This window comes from Cornus florida, unplaced genomic scaffold (assembly GCF_030987335.1).
Source record: "Cornus florida cultivar Cherokee Brave unplaced genomic scaffold, ASM3098733v1 CherokeeBrave_3.0.0_Hap2_Chr07, whole genome shotgun sequence".
In the NCBI taxonomy this organism is placed as follows: Eukaryota; Viridiplantae; Streptophyta; class Magnoliopsida; order Cornales; family Cornaceae; genus Cornus; species Cornus florida.
In genome coordinates, this window is record NW_026775577.1 from 24997019 (window position 1) to 25024553 (window position 27535).

Genomic DNA, 27535 nt, shown 5'->3' on the forward strand with positions numbered 1-27535 from the left:
TTTTATTTTTTTATTTACGGCTTAAAACTGTTCATTTCCTTTTTTTCCAATAGGACAGATTCTATAAATTTATCTCCTAGAAATTGAAAACTACGTTTACAAAGGATATATATATATATATATATATATGAATATATATTAGTATTCATATATTATTATTCCTTGAAAAAATAGCCGGATTATCGGGTTATAAACTGGCTAACTAACCCATTTAATACCTAACCCAATTATGACCCACCTCAAACGTCATTAATGGATTAGTTAATTGTAGTAAAGTAGGCAATTTGTGCTTGATTAAATGCACCATTTCGGTCGACCGAAATGGCTCCCTCGAGCCCTGAAGTTGAAACTGACTAATGGATTTAATACCTAACGTCATTATGACCCATTGATTTTTTTTTTTTTTTTCCCTAGTTGGTACTCAGACATACATGTCTCTTCTGAGACTTAAACCCTGATCTCCTTTTGGAAAGTAAGAGACTGATACCACTAGTCATTGACCTGTTGGTCCCATTGATCAGTTTCATTTATGATCAATTCAAAATTTGCCCAAACCCACCTATTTGCCTACACACACACACACACACACACACATATATATATATATATATATATATATATATATATATATATATAAGATCATGTTCACAAATCACAAGTTGTACTCATTTACTTAACGAATTAATACAAACTGAGCTTTTCATGAGTTAGTCCCAAATTGTTCATGAATAGTTCGATTCATTTGTAAATTTGTAACCCTAATAATAGTAAAATATAATTTTTTAAATACAAATATAAAAAAATTTCTTATATGATAAAATGATAAAGATTTGATACTGGCAATTGTTTTGATATATTTAAGTATAGTGAAAGATAAAGTCGTTTATAGGAAATTTTTTTAATTAATATAATTACTTTAATATTTTTCCTTATTAGAGAGTAAAATATCATGAATTTGCATATCTTTTTTTTTTTTGTTTTTTTAAGTCTTTCAACGCTAAGTTATGGCCATGTATGCCCAATGCATATTATATTCTGAACGTCGAGTGGTCTAATACTAAGATTGTATTGTAAATTTGTAGTGTACACAGTTGAAGTGCATAAAAGTAAACTGTTTGTAAAAGCAGTGAACAATTTTTTGACTTCAATTTATAGAGATTATTATTTTTTTTTTTTTATAGAAATTCAATTTAACGCCTAAAAAAATAATAACAACTCTGCCCTTGAATTCAATTTCGGGGCATAGTTGTTAATATTATTATTATTATTTTTTTTGTTCTCATGTGTAACACATACTTATTTTTTCTTTGTAGTTTGTACTCTTCCCCCTCCGTGAGTCGATCTTTAGACCTACGCTTCTTGTAACACCAGGTGTAAGGTTGACCCAAAAAAATATATAATGTAAAGAATCATAAGTACATATTCAACAAAAGTACATGCGAATACTACATATATGGCATCGACAAAAGAAAAGGAAAATGCTAGATTATAGCGGTAGAGTACTTGCCAATTTGATACGTAAGTAGATATGTGGGATGGTCTAATGTTTAAGAAAGTAAATTTTGACAGGTTATGAAACACTCTGAACACCAGCAGTTTATTGAGAAACTCCCTCTCTGGATGTTCTTCTGGAATTACAAGAGTTAATTGTCATCTTTTGCAATACTTTAGCATTTTTCAACAAGTACTCTATCAGCTTCTTCTCCAGATCACAACTCTACCCCTGAAATCCAGTAATTTCAATTTCTTGAAGACGAATTGATAGACAACAAATTCAGTTATGGAAAGATCTATTGGTCTCCACTCTGTCTCACGGCAATTAAGGTTTTGGGTTACTTCCAGCCTCTCTGACCGGTCACTCATTCGATGCTAGTGATGATGGTAATTTTTTCTTTTAGCATTGAATGCTTCGAGTTTAATTTTTTTTTTTTTTTTTTTCATGTGATTTTTAATAATTCAGGGAATAAGTAGATCGGCCTGATTGTAATCTTAGAAAAATGATACCAGAAGCAGTATCAAATTCAGAAGGAATAAAAAAAATGTGTATCTCATGAAATTTTGAAAAAAATTTATTTGTTAGTATACTAAAATGATACTAGAAGCAGTAGTTTCCATCAAAGCTATGAGAAATGATTTAATATCTTTTTTCATTCATTCAATTTAGATGATGTTAAATTCTATAGCCACAGCCAAAGAATCAAATTCAGAATAAAAAATAAAAATAGAGAATTATAATAGATAGCAAGGTGACATAAAAAAAGAAAGTTATTAAAGTGACCCGTCAACATCCACCTACTTTCACTTTTCCTCTCTTTTATTACAAGAAATAAAATATTTATAACCCAATTATGATATTATAAATTAAGGAATGATGCATAAATGAGTTTATAAATTTTTTTAATCATTTGCTTTAAAGAAATAAGAGAATTGGAGTGCAATCGTAGAAAAGTAGAGTGCAATATTATTTTCCTTTTTATATTTAATTTAGGAACTGGTTTATGTTATTTAAAAAAACAAACAAATTTTTAATTAATTGGAACAATCAACTGTCACATTTTCCAAAATAATTTTGAAGATCTCTTACAACATGGCATGGTTTCTGATATTTATGTGATAAAATTATTTTTAGAGTTACAAGTCTTAAAGAGAAGCTTTACCAAGAGAAACAAAAAAAGGCGGTTGAAGTATTATATTTTATAAAAAAGGCTAGGTTATTATTTTTCAAATTCTTAAATTGCATATATTATTGATTACCCCACTTACAGTTGCCTTTACTGAGATAAACTTTTCAAAGTTGAAAATGGTCAAATCCTACTTACGATCAATGATATGTTCGAGAAACTTGATTGTAACACTTTAATTGATAATTTTGTATCTCAAAATGCAAGATGGTCATATTTGACATGAAGTTGAATTTTGATTTTTGTGATTAAGTTGGGTTGAAGATTTTTTATTTTTTTTTATTTTTTTATTTTTTTATGTAAACTAAATCATGCTCTTTATAAAGCACCAAGAGCGGGTTTTATTTTGTATGCTTTTAACATTAATATATTTTATATGCTTATCGTCTCATTTTAATGAAAATTTTGCCCTCTTATAATTTTTTTTTTTTTGGTGAAACCTTATGTATAAAGGGTCTCCCATTTGAAAGTTCAGCTAGGCTTTCTCAAAATTTTGAGAATCTTAGAGACGTGAATTAGGCTCTAAGAAATTGTAATCCTTGTCCACAAAGGAATTGGGTATGCGATTCTATAAATAGACACTTAGGCTATTATTGAGAGTTATAAGTTGAGAGAGATGTAGTCTCATGAAGGAGTACGTTAATGGTAGGGGTTAGTTACGGGTTTGATTGAGTGAACACTGATGGCGAGAGGGAATCTCGTGGAGTACACGGAGAACTCGGTCAAGAGTTTGTGTGCATGGTCCGGTGTTAAAATTCTATACTATTGTAATATCTCTACATATATAGTGAATCTCTTCTCATCCGTGGCTGTAACTCTAATTTTAGGTGAACCACGTATATATCTTGTGTTGTGGTTTGAATTGTTGTTTTGTTTCTTTCTTTTGCTTTCGCTTTGCCCCAACACTATTTAACACTTAGTAGACTAATTTAAAGAAAAATAATGATTTTTTTTTTTTTTTTTTGGACAAGAAAGGTAAATAAAATTAACAAGAGTTACAATCAAAGGTCAGGAGGAAAATGGTCCAAGAAACATACATTAGCTTTTATGTGCAAAGCATATTTAGCTAAAGTATGAGCTGGGACATTTCCTTCCCGATTGACAAAGTGCACTGTGAAAGAATGAGAAGACTTCAAACAAAAAATAATGTCCTCTGTATACACCTGCAAGCGTAAAGGACAAGAAAGCTTTCCATTTACGATCCGAACAATAACCTGAGCATCCATTTCAAACTAAACTTTTACGAAACTCCATCCAACGACCCTTAATAGAGCCTGTCTCAACACATATGCTTCAGCCACAGACGGATCAGAAATATGAGTGAAAAAGAAGGTTGCTGCAGCTAATATGACTCCATGATGATCTCTCAAGACCAACCCACCACCAATTTCAACTTTTTCTTTGTCAACGGCCGCATCAATATTAGCCTTGAGAACACCCATAGGAGGCTTAACCCATCCCCGAGATAGATCAATAGGCACCATCGGGGAAGGAATAGTCAACATCGAATACAAAGGCTCTCGAACAGATTGATAGTCCATAAAACTATCGATAGCCAAACAAACAAATTTTTCAATAGACCACCTCTTTGACTTAAAAATAAAAGCATTTCTTGCTTTCCATGGGAACCAACGCACAGTAGATGCTAACCTTTACAAAGACAATCTATTTGAGACTTCATTCCATTCATTCACCAAATTTAACCACCAATTTGTCAAGGAGCCCCCTACAATTTGAAAGACATCTACCCTAAGAGGGCAAACTCTCCAAACCATGGAAGCTCTGGGGCAATCGCAGATTAAGTGTTTTAAAGTTTCCACTCCACCGCCACAAACTTTACACAAATTATCCGCAGCCAATCTTTTCCTTTTCAAATTTTCAAAACCGCAATTTTATTATGCAAACATCTCTAAAGGAAATGAGTAATCTTAGGCTGAACTGTAACCTTCCATAACTTTTTCCAATAGCTCTCCAAAATTCGAATAGTACTACTTTCAATTTGTGCACCGCTACCTTGACCCTGCCCCTGACAAAGCTCCAAAGCCACTAAATAAGCTGACTTTACTGAAAAGACACCCCGCTTATCATATCCCCATACCATTTGATCCTCTCGTTCCACTATACTAAGTGGAAGTTGGAGAATTTTTTGAGCATCAAAGGGGCAAAAAACTTGAGAAATGAAAGTTTGTTTCCAAGACTTAGTCCGAACATCAATGAGATCAGAAACTCCAAAAACGTTAAAATAATTAGCAACAGTGGTTGGCCTAAATTTTTTTGAATGAGGCAGCCAATTATCCTCCCAACAAAAAATACTTTTCCCATTTCCTACCTTCCATAGCAACCCCTTTTCCACCACTAGTCTAGCTACCAAGATGCTACTCCAAGCTGAAGATGGATTATGCCCCTTTCCCGCTTTCAAAAAATCCGAGGAAGGAAAATACTTTCCTTTCAAAACTTCATACAACAAACTAGTCTTCTGCACTTGAAGCTCCACCCCACTTTAGCTAGAAGAGCAAGATTGAAAGCCTCCACATCCTGAAAACCAAACCCATTACATGCATGACTTAGGTTTCACCATACAATCCCAACTAATCCAGCGAATTTTAAACTTTTCCTCCCAACCCGCCCACCAAAACTGAGACAATAGTTTCTTCAACTTGTTGCACATATTTCTCAGGAGCTTGAAGCAAGACAGTGTAAGAGAGAACTGCGGTAAGCACAACTTTTAACAACACCTCTCTACCATCAAGCGACAAAAATTTTCCTTTCCATCACCGAATTTTCTTTGCAATTTTATCTTCAATAAAACTAAATACCTCTCTTTTAGACCTTCCTATTATAGGAGGAAGGCCTAAATACTTCTCTTGGCACCTGCTCTCGGGATATTAAGTAAATAATAAAACTAGAGTTGGCAAAGGAGTATTTCGACTAAAAAAGAGACTGGACATATCAAAATTCACAATTTGGCCTGAGGACTCATACAAAGCAAGAATAATGTTGAACAACGTTAAGCTACCAAAGGTATATACGGTAACTTGGCTATATAATCCTATTGCAATAATCTATTTGTAGTTCTCTGTGCACAAACTCTCTTACCATTTTTATTCATTCATGGTCAGAAGTTATACATCCAACCACTTTCAGTGCATTAACCTCTTTTGCCAATTTCATGTTGGAAACTAACTAACTAAACTCTACGTTCAGCACTAATTCTCTTACCAAAATCTCTTTAACATTTTTATTTATGGATATAGGTTACACCACTTTTAATACACAAACTCATTTTTTATTTTTATTTATGAACCCTAAGTTATAAGTGGAATTATAATAAGGCTCTGTTTGGGGAGACTTCCAAATTTTAAAATTCCTTTAATGTATTTTAATGGAAGGAATTTAAAAGAAAAAAGTTGTTTGGTGGAAGCAATTTTGAAATTCCTTCAACAATTAACATAATGTTTAAGTTGACATTTTTATCCTTAATAATTCATCTCAAAATTTTCTCTCCAAATATATGCATCTACATACAACCACCGGATCCCAAAACTTTTAATTTCAATATTCATTTTCTCTACGATCTATTGTTTATAAATAGATGTGTGTGTATATGTGTGTAGGTATGGAATGCATAAAAGTTATGTTGATAAGTATTTGATTGGGGATGCAGTTCAGCAACGTATGACCATGTCTACCTTTCAAAATTAAAAATTTTGAGTTACGTGCAAATTTCCTAATCTTTCAAACAATAAAAAACAAAAAACATATAGAACTCATTCAATAAATTACAAAATCATCTGAATCATTTACAACTCTCTTACAAAATCATCTCAATCATTTACAACTCTCTTAACCTTACAAGTCTCTTTAACTTTTGACACATTGATCAATAATTGAGAAATCAAACAAAAATATGAAATGTTTACTCAACGTGTCAATTTTAGTCGAGAATTATATAGTCAAATTCAAAACAATTTTTTTTTTTTCTTCTAATTTGTGGTTGGTTGTTTGAAACCCAAACCTTATCTGAAAGTAATAATTGTAGAAAAGTCATATTTTGATATTCAAGAAGCTGTGTCAACTTTCAACGGACCCACACCAATATCGTCACTCCTGCCCAAAGCCGTTAAGTACATGCACACTAACGACACTTTCTTATTGTGTCATGCATGATGCAAAAGTCCACTCAACAAAGGATTATCAGATTAACAACCCCCAAAACCCATTCTTAATTTTCTGTAGTTCAAAGAAAAAGACCTATCAAAATTTACAACATATTTCTTGGCGAAACATTCTTATAAACGTACACGGCTCATTTTATATTCATATATACATATATATATATATATATATATATATGTATATATATATAGGAACTTCAATATTATATCATGCAGCTGCAGTCAAACCTCGTTAGAAACTAATCATTAAAAAGCATTCTAGCGATAGATTCACCCATGGAACTTTCTTTGCTATACGCATCTCTCTCTGTTCTCCTTCTTGTCCTAGCTTTCAACTTCTTCTCACAAACAAGAACTCGACGTCGGAACCTCCCGCCGAGCCCACGGGCTCTTCCGGTCATAGGTCATCTCCACCTGCTAAAACAACCACTCCACCGAACCTTACTCAGCCTGTCACAAAAATACGGTTCCATCTTCTCCCTACAGTTCGGGACTCGCCTGTTTGTGGTGGTGTCATCACCGTCCACCGTGGAGGAATGTTTCACCAAAAACGATGTCGTCTTCGCCAACCGCCCAACCTCACTGATAGGCAAGTACATTGGCTACAACAACACCACCATCCTCGCAGCCTCCTACGGCGACCACTGGCGCAACCTCCGCCGTGTCAGTGCTCTCGAGATCTTCTCTACGAGTCGACTCAACGCCTTTTTATCCATTCGAAGGGACGAAATCAAGCTTTTGCTGCGCGAACTGTACCAAAACTCATCTGAGGATTTCGCAAAAGTTGAGCTGAAATCAAAGCTTACGGAGCTGACTTTTAATATCATGATGAGGATGATTGCAGGGAAGCGGTATTACGGCGAAGACGTGGCGGACCACGAGGAGGCGAAGAAGTTCCGGGAGCTGATAAAACAGTTGTTCCAGTACAGTGGTGTATCGAATCCCGGAGATTTCTTGCCTTTTTTAAGATGGATTGATTATAAGAACCTCGAGAAGAATTTGGCGGGAATTGGTAAGGAGATGGATGTGTTTTTGCAAGGTCTGATTGATGAGCATCGACTCGATCAGAGTAAAAATACCATGATTGACCACTTGCTTTCTTTGCAAGAATCACAACCCGACTACTACACGGATCAGCTCATCAAAGGGCTTATAATGGTTACTACATACTCCAAAACAAACATTTTTATACATTTTTCGCATTTGAAAATAATTTTAGTAACTTTGTTAACTTGTAACATGCGCGCAGGTATTGTTAACTGCGGGCACAGACACATCGTCGGTGACAACGGAATGGACAATGTCTCTTCTGCTTAACCATCCTGAGGTGTTGAAGAAGGCAAGAGCAGAGTTGGACATTCATGTAGGTCAAGATCGTTTAATTGACGAACCAGATCTCTCCAAATTGCATTACCTTCATAGCATCATTTCAGAATCCTTCCGACTGTATCCAGCTGTACCACTTTTGCTACCACACATGTGTTCCGATGATTGTACAGTCGGTGGATATGACATTCCACGTGGCACGACTTTGTTGGTTAATGCATGGGCTATCCACAGAGACCCCAAGGTTTGGGATGACCCTACAAGCTTTAAGCCAGAAAGGTTCGAAGGAGGGGAAGCTGAGGCACACAAGTTAATGCCATTTGGGATGGGTAGGAGGTCTTGTCCTGGGGCTGGACTGGCCCAACGTGTGCTGGGCCTGACTTTGGGCTCAATGATTCAGTGCTTTGAGTGGGAAAGGGTCAGTGAGAAGCAAGTGGATTTGGCTGAAGGGAGAGGGACCATCATGGCCAAAGCTGAGCCACTGGAGGCCATGTGTAAAGCACGTGACATTATGAAGAAGGTGGTTTAATTTTGAAGCAGCAAATAGTCTATGATCGAGCGACTATTGTTACATGTAGATATATATATATATATATATATATATATATATATATATTTCAAGTTTTGTAGTTGTTTAAATATGCATTTTTACTGTTTCTTAAACATTTGATTTTCGTTTGTTAATATTTTGTTATTGTAATAGTTTTAAAAAGGATTGGTTTGAGAAATAAGATGGCAACATGACAATTTCTTTATTTGTTGCAGTTAATGGTCAATAAAGATTTTAAGGTAACATTTTATTTATTTTTTTATTTTTGTCTTCTTTTCTCTCGTGTCCAAGTCAGATTAAACTGGTTTTTGAGTAGAAGATTTTTGTATTGTATTCTCTTATTTAGGCTCAATTTGTTTGGATATAAAATATTTTTTTAAAAATATTTTTTTATTTTTTAGTGTTTGGTGGTTGATGTAAAATATTTAAGAAAAAAAACTAAAATTTAACAAAAATAACTTATGCATCAAATTTCGACAAGTTATTTTACATGTCTGCCTGATGGATTTGATCTCAACTTTGAGATAGACCTTTGCCAAATACTAAAAAAATAAAAATAAAAAAATATTTTAACTTTTGTCGAAACAAACAAAGCCTTAATATTGTATTGTATTTCTTATTTAAAACATGTGGAGCAGAAGTGACATGCATGGACGAGAAGTCAGCCCAAATCCATGCTTCAAATATTTAAATATTGTCTACTAATATTTTGTTTTTGGAATCCACCAAGCTTTGTTGTCGCATCCTCTTCTCTTCTAAATTTTCAATAATTAAGGTGCTGTAATTCAGTGCTTAATTCTGGATCTCTTCTAATTTTCAATAACAAATAAATAATTAACATTAATGTACAAGCCTACAATGATTTAACCGCTCTTGTTCCAAATGGGCCTCCAAGAGATAGGATGGCATGACAAAAATATATATATTATATATCCAAATATCCGTACATATTTTAAATAAAGGATCAAAAACATATTTATACACAGAAAATGATTAAATGTAACATAGAGATGAGAGATCCATAAATTTATCCCATGTAAAATAAAAAGTACAAAAGTGAGTTTGTCCAAAAACCATGCTAAACAAAAAAAATAGTGAATGGAGTTGCAAGAAGCTAATCCCCAAAACCACATACAATATGCCAAAAAAAAAAAAAAGAGAGAAATTATTATTAGTTCAAGTGCATATATAAACCTATTCTTTTTATAATGGTAATCATTGTGAGTCGTATGCAGCGGAAATTACTTAGAAAGTTTTAGCTTGTTTTGTAAAACAAATCTGTGTCCTTAACAACTTTACTTATTTTATGTTTTAACAATTAAACAATTAATCACATGCAAAAAAAATAATGCAAAGTATAAAGTTAGAGATGACAACAGGATTTTAGCGAGAAAACCCCAGTTGATAAAATACATCAACTGTTATGGGAAAAACTACGTGGACTGTGCAATTTAAAGTAAACCAATCCACTATGCTTGAAACAAAGTATATCGAACTTTGACTCTGCCTCATACCCTATCATTCTACACCACACCAACCGCTGACGATCCTCTGACTTTGCGACTCCTCGTCCAACAACAATTTGATCTCAGATTGACACTTGATATTTGTAGAAGAGTAGCAGGTAGATCAGACAACACTCCACTAATGCTCCAACCCTTTCAAAAGTGTGATTGCATTTACCTCTATTCTTCAACTGTCTGAATGATTTAGAAGAAGATCTGCTTCATCTGATCGATATTGATACAACTGTATGATCACGTTCAGGATTTGAACTCCACAACTCTAACCTAACTAGGTGAATATGTGTATGTTCTAGGAAGGCTACAGAACAATCAACTTTGATTAATTTCTGAGAGGGATTTTCTTCATAAGGCTCTGTATGATATATGAATAATGATTAAAAGCCGTTTAATAAACCTTGTGTATGACATGGTTTATATAGAGGTTTGCAAAGTCCTATTACTTCATAAAATAAAGGAAATCTCGTGCATAGGACTTTAGAAGGAAAGTGGAATTTAAAAGGTATTTAGCAGAATAAGGAAACTGAAAGTTCGAATGCTGTCAGGACTCTTGATACCGGTTCCCAAATTTGCTACCGGTTCAAGATGGACTTCTGCTACCGGTTCCCAAATCGGCTACCGGTTCAAGAAAGTCAGAAGCCTTTTTGACGTACTTGGCTATTGGGTCCCATTTTTCCTACCGGTTCCCACTAGATAGAATCCAACTGAAACTTAATATTAACAAGCCAATTTGATACGTAAGTAGATATGTGGGATGGTCTAATGTTTAAGAAAGTAAATTTTGACAGGTTATGAAACCCTCTGAACACCAGCAGTTTATTGAGAAACTCCCTCTCTGGATGTTCTTCTGGAATTACAAGAGTTAATTGTCATCTTTTGCAATACTTTAGCATTTTTCAAAAAATACTCTATCAGCTTCTTCTCCAGATCACAACTCTACCCCTGAAATCCAGTAATTTCAATTTCTTGAAGACGAATTGATAGACAACAAATTCACTTATGGAAAGATCTATTGGTCTCCACTCTGTCTCATGGCAATTAAGGTTTTGGGTTACTTCCAGCCTCTCTGACCGGTCACTCATTCGATGCTAGTGATGATGGTAATTTTTTCTTTTAGCATTGAATGCTTCGAGTTTATTTATTTATTTTTTCATGTGATTTTTAATAATTCAGGGAATAAGTAGATCGGCCTGATTGTAATCTTAGAAAAATGATACCAGAAGCAGTATCAAATTCAGAAGGAAAAAAAAAAATGTGTATCCCATGAAATTTTGAAAAAAATTTATTTGTTAGTATACTAAAATGATACTAGAAGCAGTAGTTTCCATCAAAGCTACGAGAAATGATTTAATATCTTTTTTCATTCATTCAATTTAGATGATGTTAAATTCTATAGCCACAGCCAAAGAATCAAATTCAGAATAAAAAATAAAAATAGAGAATTATAATAGATAGCAAGGTGACATAAAAAAAGAAAGTTATTAAAGTGACCCGTCAACATCCACCTACTTTCACTTTTCCTCTCTTTTATTACAAGAAATAAAATTTTTATAACCCAATTATGATATTATAAATTAAGGAATGATGCATAAATGAGTTTATAAATTTTTTTAATCATTTGCTTTAAAGAAATAAGAGAATTGGAGTGCAATCGTAAAAAAGTAGAGTGCAATATTATTTTCTTTTTTTATATTTAATTTAGGAACTGGTTTATGTTATTTAAAAAAACAAACAAATTTTTAATTAATTGGAACAATCAACTGTCACATTTTCCAAAATAATTTTGAAGATCTCTTACAACATGACATGGTTTATGATATTTATGTGATAAAATTATTTTTAGAGTTACAAGTCTTAAAGAGAAGCTTTACCAAGAGAAACAAAAAAAGGCGGTTGAAGTATTATATTTTATAAAAAAGGCTAGGTTATTATTTTTCAAATTCTTAAATTGCATATATTATTGATTACCATACTTACAGTTGCCTTTACTGAGATAAACTTTTCAAAGTTGAAAATGGTCAAATCCTACTTACGATCAATGATATGTTCGAGAAACTTGATTGTAACACTTTAATTGATAATTTTGTATCTCAAAATGCAAAATGGTCACATTTGACATGAAGTTGAATTTTGATTTTTGTGATTAAGTTGGGTTAAAGATTTCTTTTTTTTTTTATTTTTATGTAAACTAAATCATGCTCTTTATAAAGCACCAAGAGCGGGTTTTATTTTGTATGCTTTTAACATTAATATATTTTATATGCTTATCGTCTCATTTTAATGAAAATTTTGCCCTCTTATAATTTTTTTTTTTTGGTGAAACCTTATGTATAAAGGGTCTCCCATTTGAAAGTTCAGCTAGGCTTTCTCAAAATTTTGAGAATCTTAGAGACGTGAATTAGGCTCTAAGAAATTGTAATCCTTGTCCACAAAGGAATTGGGTATGCGATTCTATAAATAGACACTTAGGCTATTATTGAGAGTTATAAGTTGAGAGAGATGTAGTCTCATGAAGGAGTACGTTGATGGTAGGGGTGAGTTACGGGTTTGGTAGAGTGAACACTGATGGCAAGAGGGAGTCTCGTGGAGTACACGGAAAACTCGGTCAAGAATTTGTGTGCATGGTCCGGTGTTAAAATTCTATACTATTGTAATATCTCTACATATATAGTGAATCTCTTCTCATCCGTGGCTGTAACTCTAATTTTAGGTGAACCACGTATATATCTTGTGTTGTGGTTTGAATTGTTGTTTTGTTTCTTTCTTTTGCTTTCGCTTTGCCCCAACACTATTTAACACTTAGTAGACTAATTTAAAGAAAAATAATGATTTTTTTTTTTGGACAAGAAAGGTAAATAAAATTAACAAGAGTTACAATCAAAGGTCAGGAGGAAAATGGTCCAAGAAACATACATTAGCTTTTATGTGCAAAGCATATTTAGCTAAAGTATGAGCTGGGACATTTCCTTCCTGATTGACAAAGTGCACTGTGAAAGAATGAGAAGACTTCAAACAAAAAATAATGTCCTCTGTATACACCTGCAAGCGTAAAGGACAAGAAAGCTTTCCATTTACGATCCGAACAATAACCTGAGCATCCATTTCAAACTAAACTTTTACGAAACTCCATCCAACGACCCTTAATAGAGCCTGTCTCAACACATATGCTTCAGCCACAGACGGATCAGAAATATGAGTGAAAAAGAAGGTTGCTGCAGCTAATATTACTCCATGATGATCTCTCAAGACCAACCCACCACCAATTTCAACTTTTTCTTTGTCAACGGCCGCATCAATATTAGCCTTGAGAACACCCATAGGAGGCTTAACCCATCCCCGAGATAGATCAATAGGCACCATCGGGGAAGGAATAGTCAACATCGAATACAAAGGCTCTCGAACAGATTGATAGTCCATAAAACTATTGATAGCCAAATAAACAAATTTTTCAATAGACCACCTCTTTGACTTAAAAATAAAAGCATTTCTTGCTTTCCATGGGAACCAACGCACAGTAGATGCTAACCTTTACAAAGACAATCTATTTGAGACTTCATTCCATTCATTCACCAAATTTAACCACCAATTTGTCAAGGAGCCCCCTGCAATTTGAAAGACATCTACCCTAAAAGGGCAAACTCTCCAAACCATGGAAGCTCTGGGGCAATCGCAGATTAAGTGTTTTAAAGTTTCCACTCCACCGCCACAAACTTTACACAAATTATCCGCAGCCAATCTTTTCCTTTTCAAATTTTCAAAACCGCAATTTTATTATGCAAACATCTCTAAAGGAAATGAGTAATCTTAGGCTGAACTGTAACCTTCCATAACTTTTTCCAATAGCTCTCCAAAATTCAAATAGTACTACTTTTAATTTGTGCACCGCTACCTTGACCCTGCCCCTGACAAAGCTCCAAAGCCACTAAATAAGCTGACTTTACTGAGAAGACACCCCGCTTATCATATCCCCATACCATTTGATCCTCTCGTTCCACTATACTAAGTGGAAGTTGGAGAATTTTTTGAGCATCAAAGGGGCAAAAAACCTGAGAAATGAAAGTTTGTTTCCAAGACTTAGTCCGAACATCAATGAGATCAGAAACTCCAAAAACGTTAAAATAATTAGCAACAGTGGTTGGCCTAAATTTTTTTGAATGAGGCAGCCAGTTATCCTCCCAACAAAAAATACTTTTCCCATTTCCTACCTTCCATAGCAACCCCTTTTCCACCACTAGTCTAGCTACCAAGATGCTACTCCAAGCTGAAGATGGATTATGCCCCTTTCCCGCTTTCAAAAAATCCGAGGAAGGAAAATACTTTCCTTTCAAAACTTCATACAACAAACTAGTCTTCTGCACTTGAAGCTCCACCCCACTTTAGCTAGAAGAGCAAGATTGAAAGCCTCCACATCCCGAAAACCAAACCCATTACATGCATGACTTAGGTTTCACCATACAATCCCAACTAATCCAGCGAATTTTAAACTTTTCCTCCCAACCCGCCCATCAAAACTGAGACAATAGTTTCTTCAACTTGTCGCACATATTTCTCAGGAGCTTGAAGCTAGACAGTGTAAGAGAGAACTGCGGTAAGCACAACTTTTAACAACACCTCTCTACCATCAAGCGACAAAAATTTTCCTTTCCATCACCGAATTTTCTTTGCAATTTTATCTTCAATAAAACTAAATACCTCTCTTTTAGACCTTCCTATTATAGGAGGAAGGCCTAAATACTTCTCTTGGCACCCGCTCTCAGGATATTAAGTAAATAATAAAACTAGAGTTGGCAAAGGAGTATTTCAACTAAAAAAGAGACTGGACATATCAAAATTCACAATTTGGCCTGAGGTTGACTCATACAAAGCAAGAATAATGTTGAACAACGTTAAGCTACCAAAGGTATATACGGTAACTTGGCTATATAATCCTATTGCAATAATCTATTTATAGTTCTCTGTGCACAAACTCTCTTACCATTTTTATTCACTCATGGACATAAGTTATACATCCAATCACTTTCAGTGCATTAACCTCTTTTGCCAATTTCATGTTGGAAACTAACTAACTAAACTCTACGTTCAGCACTAATTCTCTTACCAAAATCTCTTTAACATTTTTATTTATGGATATAGGTTACACCACTTTTAATACACAAACTCATTTTTTATTTTTATTTATGAACCCTAAGTTATAAGTGGAATTATAATAAGGCTCTGTTTGGGGAGACTTCCAAATTTTAAAATTCCTTTAATGTATTTTAATGGAAGGAATTTAAAAGAAAAAAGTTGTTTGGTGGAAGCAATTTTGAAATTCCTTCAACAATTAACATAATGTTTAAGTTGACATTTTTATCCTTAATAATTCATCTCAAAATTTTCTCTCCAAATATATGCATCTACATACAACCACCGGATCCCAAAACTTTTAATTTCAATATTCATTTTCTCTACGATCTATTGTTTATAAATAGATGTGTGTGTATATGTGTGTAGGTATGGAATGCATAAAAGTTATGTTGATAAGTATTTGATTGGGGATGCAGTTCAGCAACGTATGACCATGTCTACCTTCCAAAATTAAAAATTTTGAGTTACGTGCAAATTTCCTAATCTTTCAAACAATAAAAAACAAAAAACATATAGAACTCATTCAATAAATTACAAAATCATCTGAATCATTTACAACTCTCTTACAAAATCATCTCAATCATTTACAACTCTCTTAACCTTACAAGTCTCTTTAACTTTTGACACATTGATCAATAATTGAGAAATCAAACAAAAATATGAAATGTTTACTCAACGTGTCAATTTTAGTCGAGAATTATATAGTCAAATTCAAAACAATTTTTTTTTTTCTTCTAATTTGTGGTTGGTTGTTTGAAACCCAAACCTTATCTGAAAGTAATAATTGTAGAAAAGTCATATTTTGATATTCAAGAAGCTGTGTCAACTTTCAACGGACCCACACCAATATCGTCACTCCTGCCCAAAGCCGTTAAGTACATGCACACTAACGACACTTTCTTATTGTGTCATGCATGATGCAAAAGTCCACTCAACAAAGGATTATCAGATTAACAACCCCCAAAACCCATTCTTAATTTTCTGTAGTTCAAAGAAAAAGACCTATCAAAATTTACAACATATTTCTTGGCGAAACATTCTTATAAACGTACACGGCTCATTTTATATTCATATATACATATATATATATATATATATATATATATGTATATATATATAGGAACTTCAATATTATATCATGCAGCTGCAGTCAAACCTCGTTAGAAACTAATCATTAAAAAGCATTCTAGCGATAGATTCACCCATGGAACTTTCTTTGCTATACGCATCTCTCTCTGTTCTCCTTCTTGTCCTAGCTTTCAACTTCTTCTCACAAACAAGAACTCGACGTCGGAACCTCCCGCCGAGCCCACGGGCTCTTCCGGTCATAGGTCATCTCCACCTGCTAAAACAACCACTCCACCGAACCTTACTCAGCCTGTCACAAAAATACGGTTCCATCTTCTCCCTACAGTTCGGGACTCGCCTGTTTGTGGTGGTGTCATCACCGTCCACCGTGGAGGAATGTTTCACCAAAAACGATGTCGTCTTCGCCAACCGCCCAACCTCACTGATAGGCAAGTACATTGGCTACAACAACACCACCATCCTCGCAGCCTCCTACGGCGACCACTGGCGCAACCTCCGCCGTGTCAGTGCTCTCGAGATCTTCTCTACGAGTCGACTCAACGCCTTTTTATCCATTCGAAGGGACGAAATCAAGCTTTTGCTGCGCGAACTGTACCAAAACTCATCTGAGGATTTCGCAAAAGTTGAGCTGAAATCAAAGCTTACGGAGCTGACTTTTAATATCATGATGAGGATGATTGCAGGGAAGCGGTATTACGGCGAAGACGTGGCGGACCACGAGGAGGCGAAGAAGTTCCGGGAGCTGATAAAACAGTTGTTCCAGTACAGTGGTGTATCGAATCCCGGAGATTTCTTGCCTTTTTTAAGATGGATTGATTATAAGAACCTCGAGAAGAATTTGGCGGGAATTGGTAAGGAGATGGATGTGTTTTTGCAAGGTCTGATTGATGAGCATCGACTCGATCAGAGTAAAAATACCATGATTGACCACTTGCTTTCTTTGCAAGAATCACAACCCGACTACTACACGGATCAGCTCATCAAAGGGCTTATAATGGTTACTACATACTCCAAAACAAACATTTTTATACATTTTTCGCATTTGAAAATAATTTTAGTAACTTTGTTAACTTGTAACATGCGCGCAGGTATTGTTAACTGCGGGCACAGACACATCGTCGGTGACAACGGAATGGACAATGTCTCTTCTGCTTAACCATCCTGAGGTGTTGAAGAAGGCAAGAGCAGAGTTGGACATTCATGTAGGTCAAGATCGTTTAATTGACGAACCAGATCTCTCCAAATTGCATTACCTTCATAGCATCATTTCAGAATCCTTCCGACTGTATCCAGCTGTACCACTTTTGCTACCACACATGTGTTCCGATGATTGTACAGTCGGTGGATATGACATTCCACGTGGCACGACTTTGTTGGTTAATGCATGGGCTATCCACAGAGACCCCAAGGTTTGGGATGACCCTACAAGCTTTAAGCCAGAAAGGTTCGAAGGAGGGGAAGCTGAGGCACACAAGTTAATGCCATTTGGGATGGGTAGGAGGTCTTGTCCTGGGGCTGGACTGGCCCAACGTGTGCTGGGCCTGACTTTGGGCTCAATGATTCAGTGCTTTGAGTGGGAAAGGGTCAGTGAGAAGCAAGTGGATTTGGCTGAAGGGAGAGGGACCATCATGGCCAAAGCTGAGCCACTGGAGGCCATGTGTAAAGCACGTGACATTATGAAGAAGGTGGTTTAATTTTGAAGCAGCAAATAGTCTATGATCGAGCGACTATTGTTACATGTAGATATATATATATATATATATATATATATATATATATATATATTTCAAGTTTTGTAGTTGTTTAAATATGCATTTTTACTGTTTCTTAAACATTTGATTTTCGTTTGTTAATATTTTGTTATTGTAATAGTTTTAAAAAGGATTGGTTTGAGAAATAAGATGGCAACATGACAATTTCTTTATTTGTTGCAGTTAATGGTCAATAAAGATTTTAAGGTAACATTTTATTTATTTTTTTATTTTTGTCTTCTTTTCTCTCGTGTCCAAGTCAGATTAAACTGGTTTTTGAGTAGAAGATTTTTGTATTGTATTCTCTTATTTAGGCTCAATTTGTTTGGATATAAAATATTTTTTTAAAAATATTTTTTTATTTTTTAGTGTTTGGTGGTTGATGTAAAATATTTAAGAAAAAAAACTAAAATTTAACAAAAATAACTTATGCATCAAATTTCGACAAGTTATTTTACATGTCTGCCTGATGGATTTGACCTCAACTTTGAGATAGACCTTTGCCAAATACTAAAAAAATAAAAATAAAAAAATATTTTAACTTTTGTCGAAACAAACGAAGCCTTAATATTGTATTGTATTTCTTATTTAAAACATGCGGAGCAGAAGTGACATGCATGGACGAGAAGTCAGCCCAAATCCATGCTTCAAATATTTAAATATTGTCTACTAATATTTTGTTTTTGGAATCCACCAAGCTTTGTTGTCGCATCCTCTTCTCTTCTAAATTTTCAATAATTAAGGTGCTGTAATTCAGTGCTTAATTCTGGATCTCTTCTAATTTTCAATAACAAATAAATAATTAACATTAATGTACAAGCCTACAATGATTTAACCGCTCTTGTTCCAAATGGGCCTCCAAGAGATAGGATGGCATGACAAAAATATATATATTATATATCCAAATATCCGTACATATTTTAAATAAAGGATCAAAAACATATTTATACACAGAAAATGATTAAATGTAACATAGAGATGAGAGATCCATAAATTTATCCCATGTAAAATAAAAAGTACAAAAGTGAGTTTGTCCAAAAACCATGCTAAACAAAAAAAATAGTGAATGGAGTTGCAAGAAGCTAATCCCCAAAACCACATACAATATGCCAAAAAAAAAAAAAGAGAGAAATTATTATTAGTTCAAGTGCATATATAAACCTATTCTTTTTATAATGGTAATCATTGTGAGTCGTATGCAGCGGAAATTACTTAGAAAGTTTTAGCTTGTTTTGTAAAACAAATCTGTATCCTTAACAACTTTACTTATTTTATGTTTTAACAATTAAACAATTAATCACATGCAAAAAAAATAATGCAAAGTATAAAGTTAGAGATGACAACAGGATTTTAGTGAGAAAACCCCAGTTGATAAAATACATCAACTGTTATGGGAAAAACTACGTGGACTGTACAATTTAAAGTAAACCAATCCACTATGCTTGAAACAAAGTATATCGAACTTTGACTCTGCCTCATACCCTATCATTCTACACTACACCAACCGCTGACGATCCTCTGGCTTTGCGACTCCTCGTCCAACAACAATTTGATCTCAGATTGACACTTGATATTTGTAGAAGAGTAGCAGGTAGATCAGACAACACTCCACTAATGCTCCAACCCTTTCAAAAGTGTGATTGCATTTACCTCTATTCTTCATCTGTCTGAATGATTTAGAAGAAGATCTGCTTCATCTGATCGATATTGATACAACTGTATGATCACGTTCAGGATTTGAACTCCACAACTCTAACCTAACTAGGTGAATATTTGTATGTTCTAGGAAGGCTACAGAACAATCAACTTTGATTAATTTCTGAGAGGGATTTTCTTCATAAGGCTCTGTATGATATATGAATAATGATTAAAAGCCGTTTAATAAACCTTGTGTATGACATGGTTTATATAGAGGTTTGCAAAGTCCTATTACTTCATAAAATAAAGGAAATCTCGTGCATAGGACTTTAGAAGGAAAGTGGAATTTAAAAGGTATTTAGCAGAATAAGGAAACTGAAAGTTCGAATGCTGTCAGGACTCTTGATACCGGTTCCCAAATTTGCTACCGGTTCAAGATGGACTTCTGCTACCGGTTCCCAAATCGGCTACCGGTTCAAGAAAGTCAGAAGCCTTTTTGACGTACTTGGCTATTGGGTCCCATTTTTCCTACCGGTTCCCACTAGATAGAATCCAACTGAAACTTGGATTTTCTGTATTTTGGTAACTCTGAACGTATACCATATAGGTAATTGTGTCCTAAGTGGGAAACGATGTCCTAATGTGTTGTTCTTTCCTTTTTGATGATCAACAGTACTTTCCTCTTATGTTCAACCTTTGAATTCCGCAGTCGATGTCAAGTCTGATATGGTAACTGAAATTACAACTCGACTAGGACTTGTTTTGTTACCGAAATATGCCAATTTACAAAAATATATCTCACAATCTCCCATTTTGGCAATTTCGTGACAAAACCCTAAAAACAATTTATAATCTACCCAAAGTAGAAAAATAAATTACAATTGTTTAAGGAAATACGGAATTTTGTTATCTCTGTTCTCTTCTGCTCTTGGACAAATTTCACCTGAATTCCTGCACATGGATCAAGCAAAACTACCAGTGAAAGATTAATAAAACAAGGTAAAAACTCCCCTTGAATTAATTATCCAAAAATTTTAGATTTAGATTTCTCCCCCTTAGTTTTCTCCCCCTTAATGTAACCGTGTTCTCCCCCTTTTTGGAACAAAATTGACAAAGTAATAGCAAAATAACCAGAGAGAAATAATACTAAAACAGAGTAAACAGGAATCAGATTAATACATGTCAAAATCCAAAACAGAATATCCAAAACTATCAAGTCATTATAATGTAAAAACTGATAAAAAATGATGTCATGATACAGGACAAAATATAAGGCATTAGTATTTCCAGAAATAATGTCAGAAAGAAAATCAATACTCTCCACCATCATTCTTATCATAATCCTCATCAGACTTTGTATCCATTGTGTTATCACACATGCATCACAATAACAATGCTAGTTCTAGCTTGCTTGGGAGCTTCCGGAATCTTAATTTCTTCTCTTTGGCTTCTTTGAGTAATTGAGATGCCATGTTTTTCACACAATTCTTCTCTTTGAAGCTCTCAACTTCTATTAGGAAATCTACCACTTAGTGTGAACTTCAACACTTGTTCTTGGACAAACTTAATTTGATTCTTCAAAACCCAAACAATCAACCCAATATCAAAGCAAGCAAAGCTTCAATCACAACCCTAACAAGTCTCAATCTCTAAGTTTCTCAACCTCCTAAACTCCACAAATTCTCTTTAACTTCTAAGCTTCAATCTTCAATTCTTTATGTTGATAAAACGATAATAATATATGATTGAATGTAAGCAACAATATTATGAGAATAATGCATTTGAAGATGTGAATATATGTGAGCAATATAGAGAGAGAAAGTAGGTACTATAGAGAGAGAATGGGTTTATGCTATGTTACCCAACAATATGCCAAATGGGTTCCTTTTAATTGCAATCTCGCTGCCGGGAACCGGTTGCCAAAGTGGGAACCGGTTCCCACTGGGCAGTGACTTTAAAGTGGATTTTGACCATTGGAAACCGGTAGGTGAAGCAGGTACCGGTAGCAAGCCTCCAGAAACTTGAACCTCAAAGGTTTTAATTGAGAACTGGTAGGAGCCATGGGGACCGATAGGTAATGGACAGTATGGTTCTTAACTTGAAAATTTTCAGAACTTTTTTCCTTTGACTTTGTGAAACACTCAATAATCAAACCAAACCTTAACAAAACTAATCTAAAAACAAAAAATCTTTTTGAATTTTTTTAGTTATTTATTTATTTTTTTTATTTTTCATTTTCAAAAAAAATAAAAATAAAACTAAACACAAATTATTGAGCAATTTGACCAAAGTTTTTCAAGTCCATACCTGATCCAATTTCCCAGAGAATTATAGAGATATCTATGAACACAAATTCTTGACACCACAGAGTAGTTAGTCAATTTCAATTCTCAGGAAGTAATCACAACATGAATTTTCAATTGCAAATATTAATGAAACAGTTAGAAATCAATCTAGCAAGTTCAAGTGTGCGTGTGCAATCCATTGATCAATTTCCAATCAATTATCAATAAATCATTGTCTAAACCATATTGATCGGAAAGCATCAAGAAAAAATTGTCTTTGAGCAATTTTTCTAAGTTCGGTGGCTTTCACTCTAAAAAGCAGACAACAATTCCCCAATTCAACTTGTCTCTACCTTTCTTTTTACTCATTTAGCTCCACTTCAAAGTCTCATGGGAGCTCTCGACCACATCTCAATAGGTAGCCTTTTCCTAAACAAAGAATTCAACATTTTTTCTTTTTCTTTCAAGCTGAATTTTTTTTTCATTGTTTTTTTTTTAAGCTCCTATTTTTTTTAAACAATAACCTTTATAGTTTTTATGATCAATATACCCTAGTCAAAAAATTAAAGATTTTCAACCAAAATTTTCAGATTTAGACTAGTGCACAAAAGGTTATGAACTTAAGAGATTTAAATCTAAACATCCCTTAACCAATGCAAATGAACTTTCATTGTATAGATTACAAATCAAGAATCTATTTTTAATCAAAAAAATCATGTGTCCAAATTTGCATTCAAAGATAGATCATAAATTCAATGAAAGAATTTTCACAAATGTTTCATGAAGACTATGATCAAAAACTTAATACCCTAACTAAACCCTAACAAGTGATCCAATGGCAACAACATTTTCTTTAAAAACAAGCCATGATCACTGAATTTAATAGGACTCAGTTCAAAGGTGAAGTCCATTTGGAAACTAGTTCCACGAACTCAACAGGCACATAATTGATCAAATCAGATTTTTTGATCCAATTAGCTTTCACTCTCACTTCTTGAAATTCTCTTTCAAATTTTACCTCTTTCCTAGGCAAATTTTTAGCTTTAGAAATCTTAGGTGATACAAATTTTTTTTTTCTTTTTAGAAAACACCTTTTTCTTAGCATGAACATCATGAGAATGAATTTTAGAAAAATCTTTCTTTTTCTTGTGTGAATTCCTTTTATCACAAAATTTTTTAGGTTTATTCCAATTTTGCTTTCTAGCATGAAACCTATTTTGTGCAAATGAATTATAACCCTGAAAATCATAAAAAGAATTATCCCTTTTCTTTTTATAACAATAGTATTGACTGTGTCCAGTTCTACCACAATAAGAACAATAAAGCACCTTGGACACATTCTTAGCATGCATAGGCTCAACAAAAACTTTAGACTTAACAATAGGCACATTCAAGTTCATAGGTTTAACAAAAACAGTTTGACCCTTTTTACTAGATGAAGCCTCATTAAAACTTAATCCAGTTTTATCACCTACATGTTTACCAACACTAATTATCTTATCAAGTTCAATCTGCCCAGAAGTAAAAGCAATTAATTTCTCTTGAGATTTTTTCAATTCAAGTTCAAGAAAATTAAATTTGGCAATAATAGATTCTCTAGCAGAATTAGCTTGACTTATCTCACTCTCAAGGAATTTTACCTTGTCATGAAGATTTTGAATTTCAAATTTGTTCTCCTCAAGCAATTTTTGTTTTTGCTCATCATCCTTCTTCAAGGAATCATTCTCTATCTTCAAGGTATCTCTTTCCTTTTTCAAGGCATCATTCATGCTTTCTATTTCTCTCAGCTTCTTAGATTGCTCCTTGACATCCTTGCTCAATAACTCAAATTTGGTAAGATTTTCTACACACAAAGAAGAATTATTAGTAGTATCATTATTAATATGAGCAATAAAAGCAATAGAATCTTCTTTATTGTTTTCCTTATCTTTCAATTTAGAAGGATCTCCTTTATTACAATTTATATTCTTTCTATTTTTAAGGAACCTTCTAGAATTTTTAGACATGATGAAAACAATTTTTAAAGAACACAACAAAACTAAACTTTCCAACAAGGATCAACTCAGTGTATAGAGATCTACTCTGATACCAAATTGTGAGTCGTATGCAGCGAAAATTACTTAGAAAGTTTTAGTTTGTTTTGTAAAACAGATCTGTATCCTTAACAACTTTGCTTATTTTATGTTTTAACAATTAAACAGTTAATCACATGCAAATAAAATAATGTAAAGTATAAGGTTAGATATGACACCAGGATCTTAGCGAGGAAACCACAGTTGATAAAATACGTCAACTGTTATGGGAAAAATCTCGTGGACTGTGCAGTCTAAAGTAAACTAATCCACTATGCTTGAAACAAAGTATACCGAACTTTGACTCTGGCTCACACCCTATCATTCTACACCATACCAACCGCTGACGATCCTCTGGTTTTGCGACTCCTCGTCCAACAACAACTTGATCTCAGACTGATTCTTGATATTTGTAGAAGAGTAGTAGGTAGATCAGACAACACTCCATGAATGCTCTAACCCTTTCAAAAGTGTGATTGCATTTACCTCTGTTCTTCAACTGTCTAAATGATTTAGAAGAAGATCTGCTTCGTCTGATCGATGTTGATACAACTGTATGATCACGATCAGGATTTAAATTCCACAACTCTAACCTAACTAGGTGAATATGTGTATGTTATAGGAAGACTATAGAAAAATCAACATTGATTTTCTGAGAGGGATTTTCTTCCTAAGGCTCTGTATGATATATGAATAATGATTAAAAGCCATCTAATAAACCTTGTGTAGGTTTGCAAAGTCCTATTCCTTCATAAAATAAAGAAAATCTCGTGCATAGGACTTTCTTAAGTTTCAACTTTTGACCTATTTTGGATGGTTTTATAAATTTTTATGAAAATTCATGCATGGGGGTGTCATTTAAGGTTCCTCTTTGTTTTGGCTTGTTTTATAGGCTTGAACGGGTCTAGAAAATGTTTTCAATCTTGTTCAGATCATGTAGAATGCATGTAGAGCCTTAGTGATGGACCAAGCAGCTCACACACACATTGCAACAGTTTTTTCTGCTGCAGCAGATGGGTCGGTCGGCTGATGAGGGTCCATTAGTCGGCTGACGAGCCTCAAGGGTCCATTCTAGTAGGCTATTCTTGAAATATGACGTTTCAATTGACTAAACATTGGGGTTCGGTCGGCTGATGATTAAGGTTTGGCCAGTTGACCCTTACCTTCGGTCGATTGATCCTCCCTGGGACTTTCTCCTTCCAGTTTTCTTGGACAGTTTCCTTGCCCGACTTCAAAGGGACTTATCTTCTTTATTTCTGATTCAAATTTGGTCATTCTTGAGTCTAAGTTCAAGAGCTCAAAGTTAGCTTTCCATTGGTACCAACCACTTATCAAAACTCTAATGGTAGTAAGAGTTATTCCAGTTCTAGTGGGATAGGGTCGTGGTAATCCTTAAACGTAGAAGGCCATTTTGTTTTAAATTCATAACCTTTCCATCCGGACTCCGAATCAGGCGATTCTTGAGTCTAACCTTGTTCATTTTTTGTTGTCTTTCTAATGGTGTGTGCGGTGGCACCCATTTCAGTGTGAAATGACTACTTTGCCCTTAGTTTATTTCTTTTTGAGTTTGACATTCTTGCTTCATTGCTTGGCTCATTTGAGTTCCGTGGCTTCACGAGGAGTCACCTTGGTGCCTTAGAGATGACATGCATCTCTTGAGGCCATTTTGTTTCTTTCGCTTCCTCATCTTGGATCCGGTTCGGGTCATCACAGAACACACTGAGTTGAAAAATCTAGTGTCGTTACAGGTGGTATCAAAGCGTTCGGGTTCGAATACCTTGGATGACAGGTTTGGGTGTATATCATGCTCACGTTGTTTTACTTTGATATGTTATTTGTATCTTGATAACATATCTTGTTTGATAACATGTCTTGTATGATAACATGTTCACATGCTCAGGTGTTTTGAGACATCTATTATTTGTTAAGCATGCTTTATGCGTATATATGCTTCCTGATAATATGGTCTGTGTCGCTATCATGTTCTAGTGTGATATCATGTCTGCATACTTATGTTAGCATGATAGTATGTGGCGTATGTCGACATACCTTACGCTTTTCATTCACGAGTGTTGTCGTACCATGTACTTACGTGCTTCTTGATAACCTGTTTTGACTTGATAACATGTGTGTTTGCTTATGTGGCAACTTGTTTAGAAGCTTACTTTGACTGTCTTAGCATATGATATATGCCTGTTTACCTTAGCACATTGTACTTGCTTGTTATTTTAGCATGTGGTATATACTTATCTGCCTAAGTACATTGTATACGCTTGTTCATCTTGACATGATTATATGCAGCATATCGTCATGCCTTACGTTTTCTCATGTATACACATCCCCACCGAAAGAAAAGTGCTCCGAATCCGACGATACCGCGGGGTTTTGTCCGGGACAACAAGATGAACAAGAATCCCAAGGAAGCCCCATGAAAATCACAACCTGACTTCAAACTCAAACTCGAAAAATGGTCAGAAATGGGTTCTAATAAGGAGGAAAAATAGAGCACGACAAGGCGAACAATAAACGTTAAGGCCGAAGACTTTTCACTAAGGAAATCAAGTGGAGCAGAAGAAAGAATGAAGGTAGCCCCTTGGGTTCCCATGGTTTCCGGCCAATAGGGGGAAAAATATGAAGAAATCTGACTTTTTGACTTAAGACTCCCTTATTATAGAAAATCTCAAAAAGTTCCCCTAACGGGTCCCGCCGGGTCCGGAAAAGTGAATTTTGAGCAAATGTGCTCAAACGGTGAAACTCTGTGAACAAAAAAATTTTGAAATGAGAAAATATGAACAACGGAAGAAACGGCGTCAAAAACTGAGTCCCGAGCCGAGAGTTATGCCCCGAACATGTTCGACGACAACTAGGGCCAGAAACCCTAGAACTGGAGAAAAATGACCAGAAGGAAATTCTAAGAGTACACAACTCGATGAAATGTGAAAATGAATCCCGTACTAAGATCCAGGCTCAAAATGAGGTATTTTTGCAATAACTTTCATTAATTGCACAATGGCCCCTTCAAAAAGTGAAAACTGCACAACTGCCCCAGAATGAAAATATCTTCCAAAAATATTTTCTTAAAAACCCCTAAAATAAAATATCTTCAAAAGATATTTACGAAAAACACCCCAAGAAAAGAAAAAGATTCTGAAGAACTGTGCATCTATGCCTCTATGGACACCGGGAGCAACCGCTTCTTATAAAAGTAAAGATATGTATTAAACCATTTAGAACGAAGATACGTGAAGTCAAAAACTAACTCCAAGTACGAAAAGTGAGGTTATGCCAACAAAGTGACAAACGGGGGAAAGACATAAT

The 27535-nt window shown here is 34.5% G+C and overlaps 2 protein-coding genes across 2 annotated transcripts; both read left to right on the forward strand.

Moving 5' to 3' along the window:
- The first annotated feature begins 7033 nt into the window (after positions 1-7033).
- LOC132266834 (cytochrome P450 81Q32-like) lies at positions 7034-8937 on the forward strand. The gene is made up of 2 exons (XM_059767823.1): positions 7034-8014; positions 8106-8937. The coding sequence occupies exons 1-2, from the start codon at positions 7133-7135 to the stop codon at positions 8709-8711; spliced, it is 1488 nt and encodes a 495-aa protein (XP_059623806.1). The 5' UTR covers positions 7034-7132; the 3' UTR covers positions 8712-8937.
- Positions 8938-16492: 7555 nt separating this feature from the next.
- Positions 16493-18395, forward strand: LOC132266835 (cytochrome P450 81Q32-like). Its single transcript, XM_059767824.1, has 2 exons — positions 16493-17468; positions 17560-18395. The coding sequence occupies exons 1-2, from the start codon at positions 16587-16589 to the stop codon at positions 18163-18165; spliced, it is 1488 nt and encodes a 495-aa protein (XP_059623807.1). The 5' UTR covers positions 16493-16586; the 3' UTR covers positions 18166-18395.
- The last annotated feature ends 9140 nt before the right edge of the window (positions 18396-27535 follow it).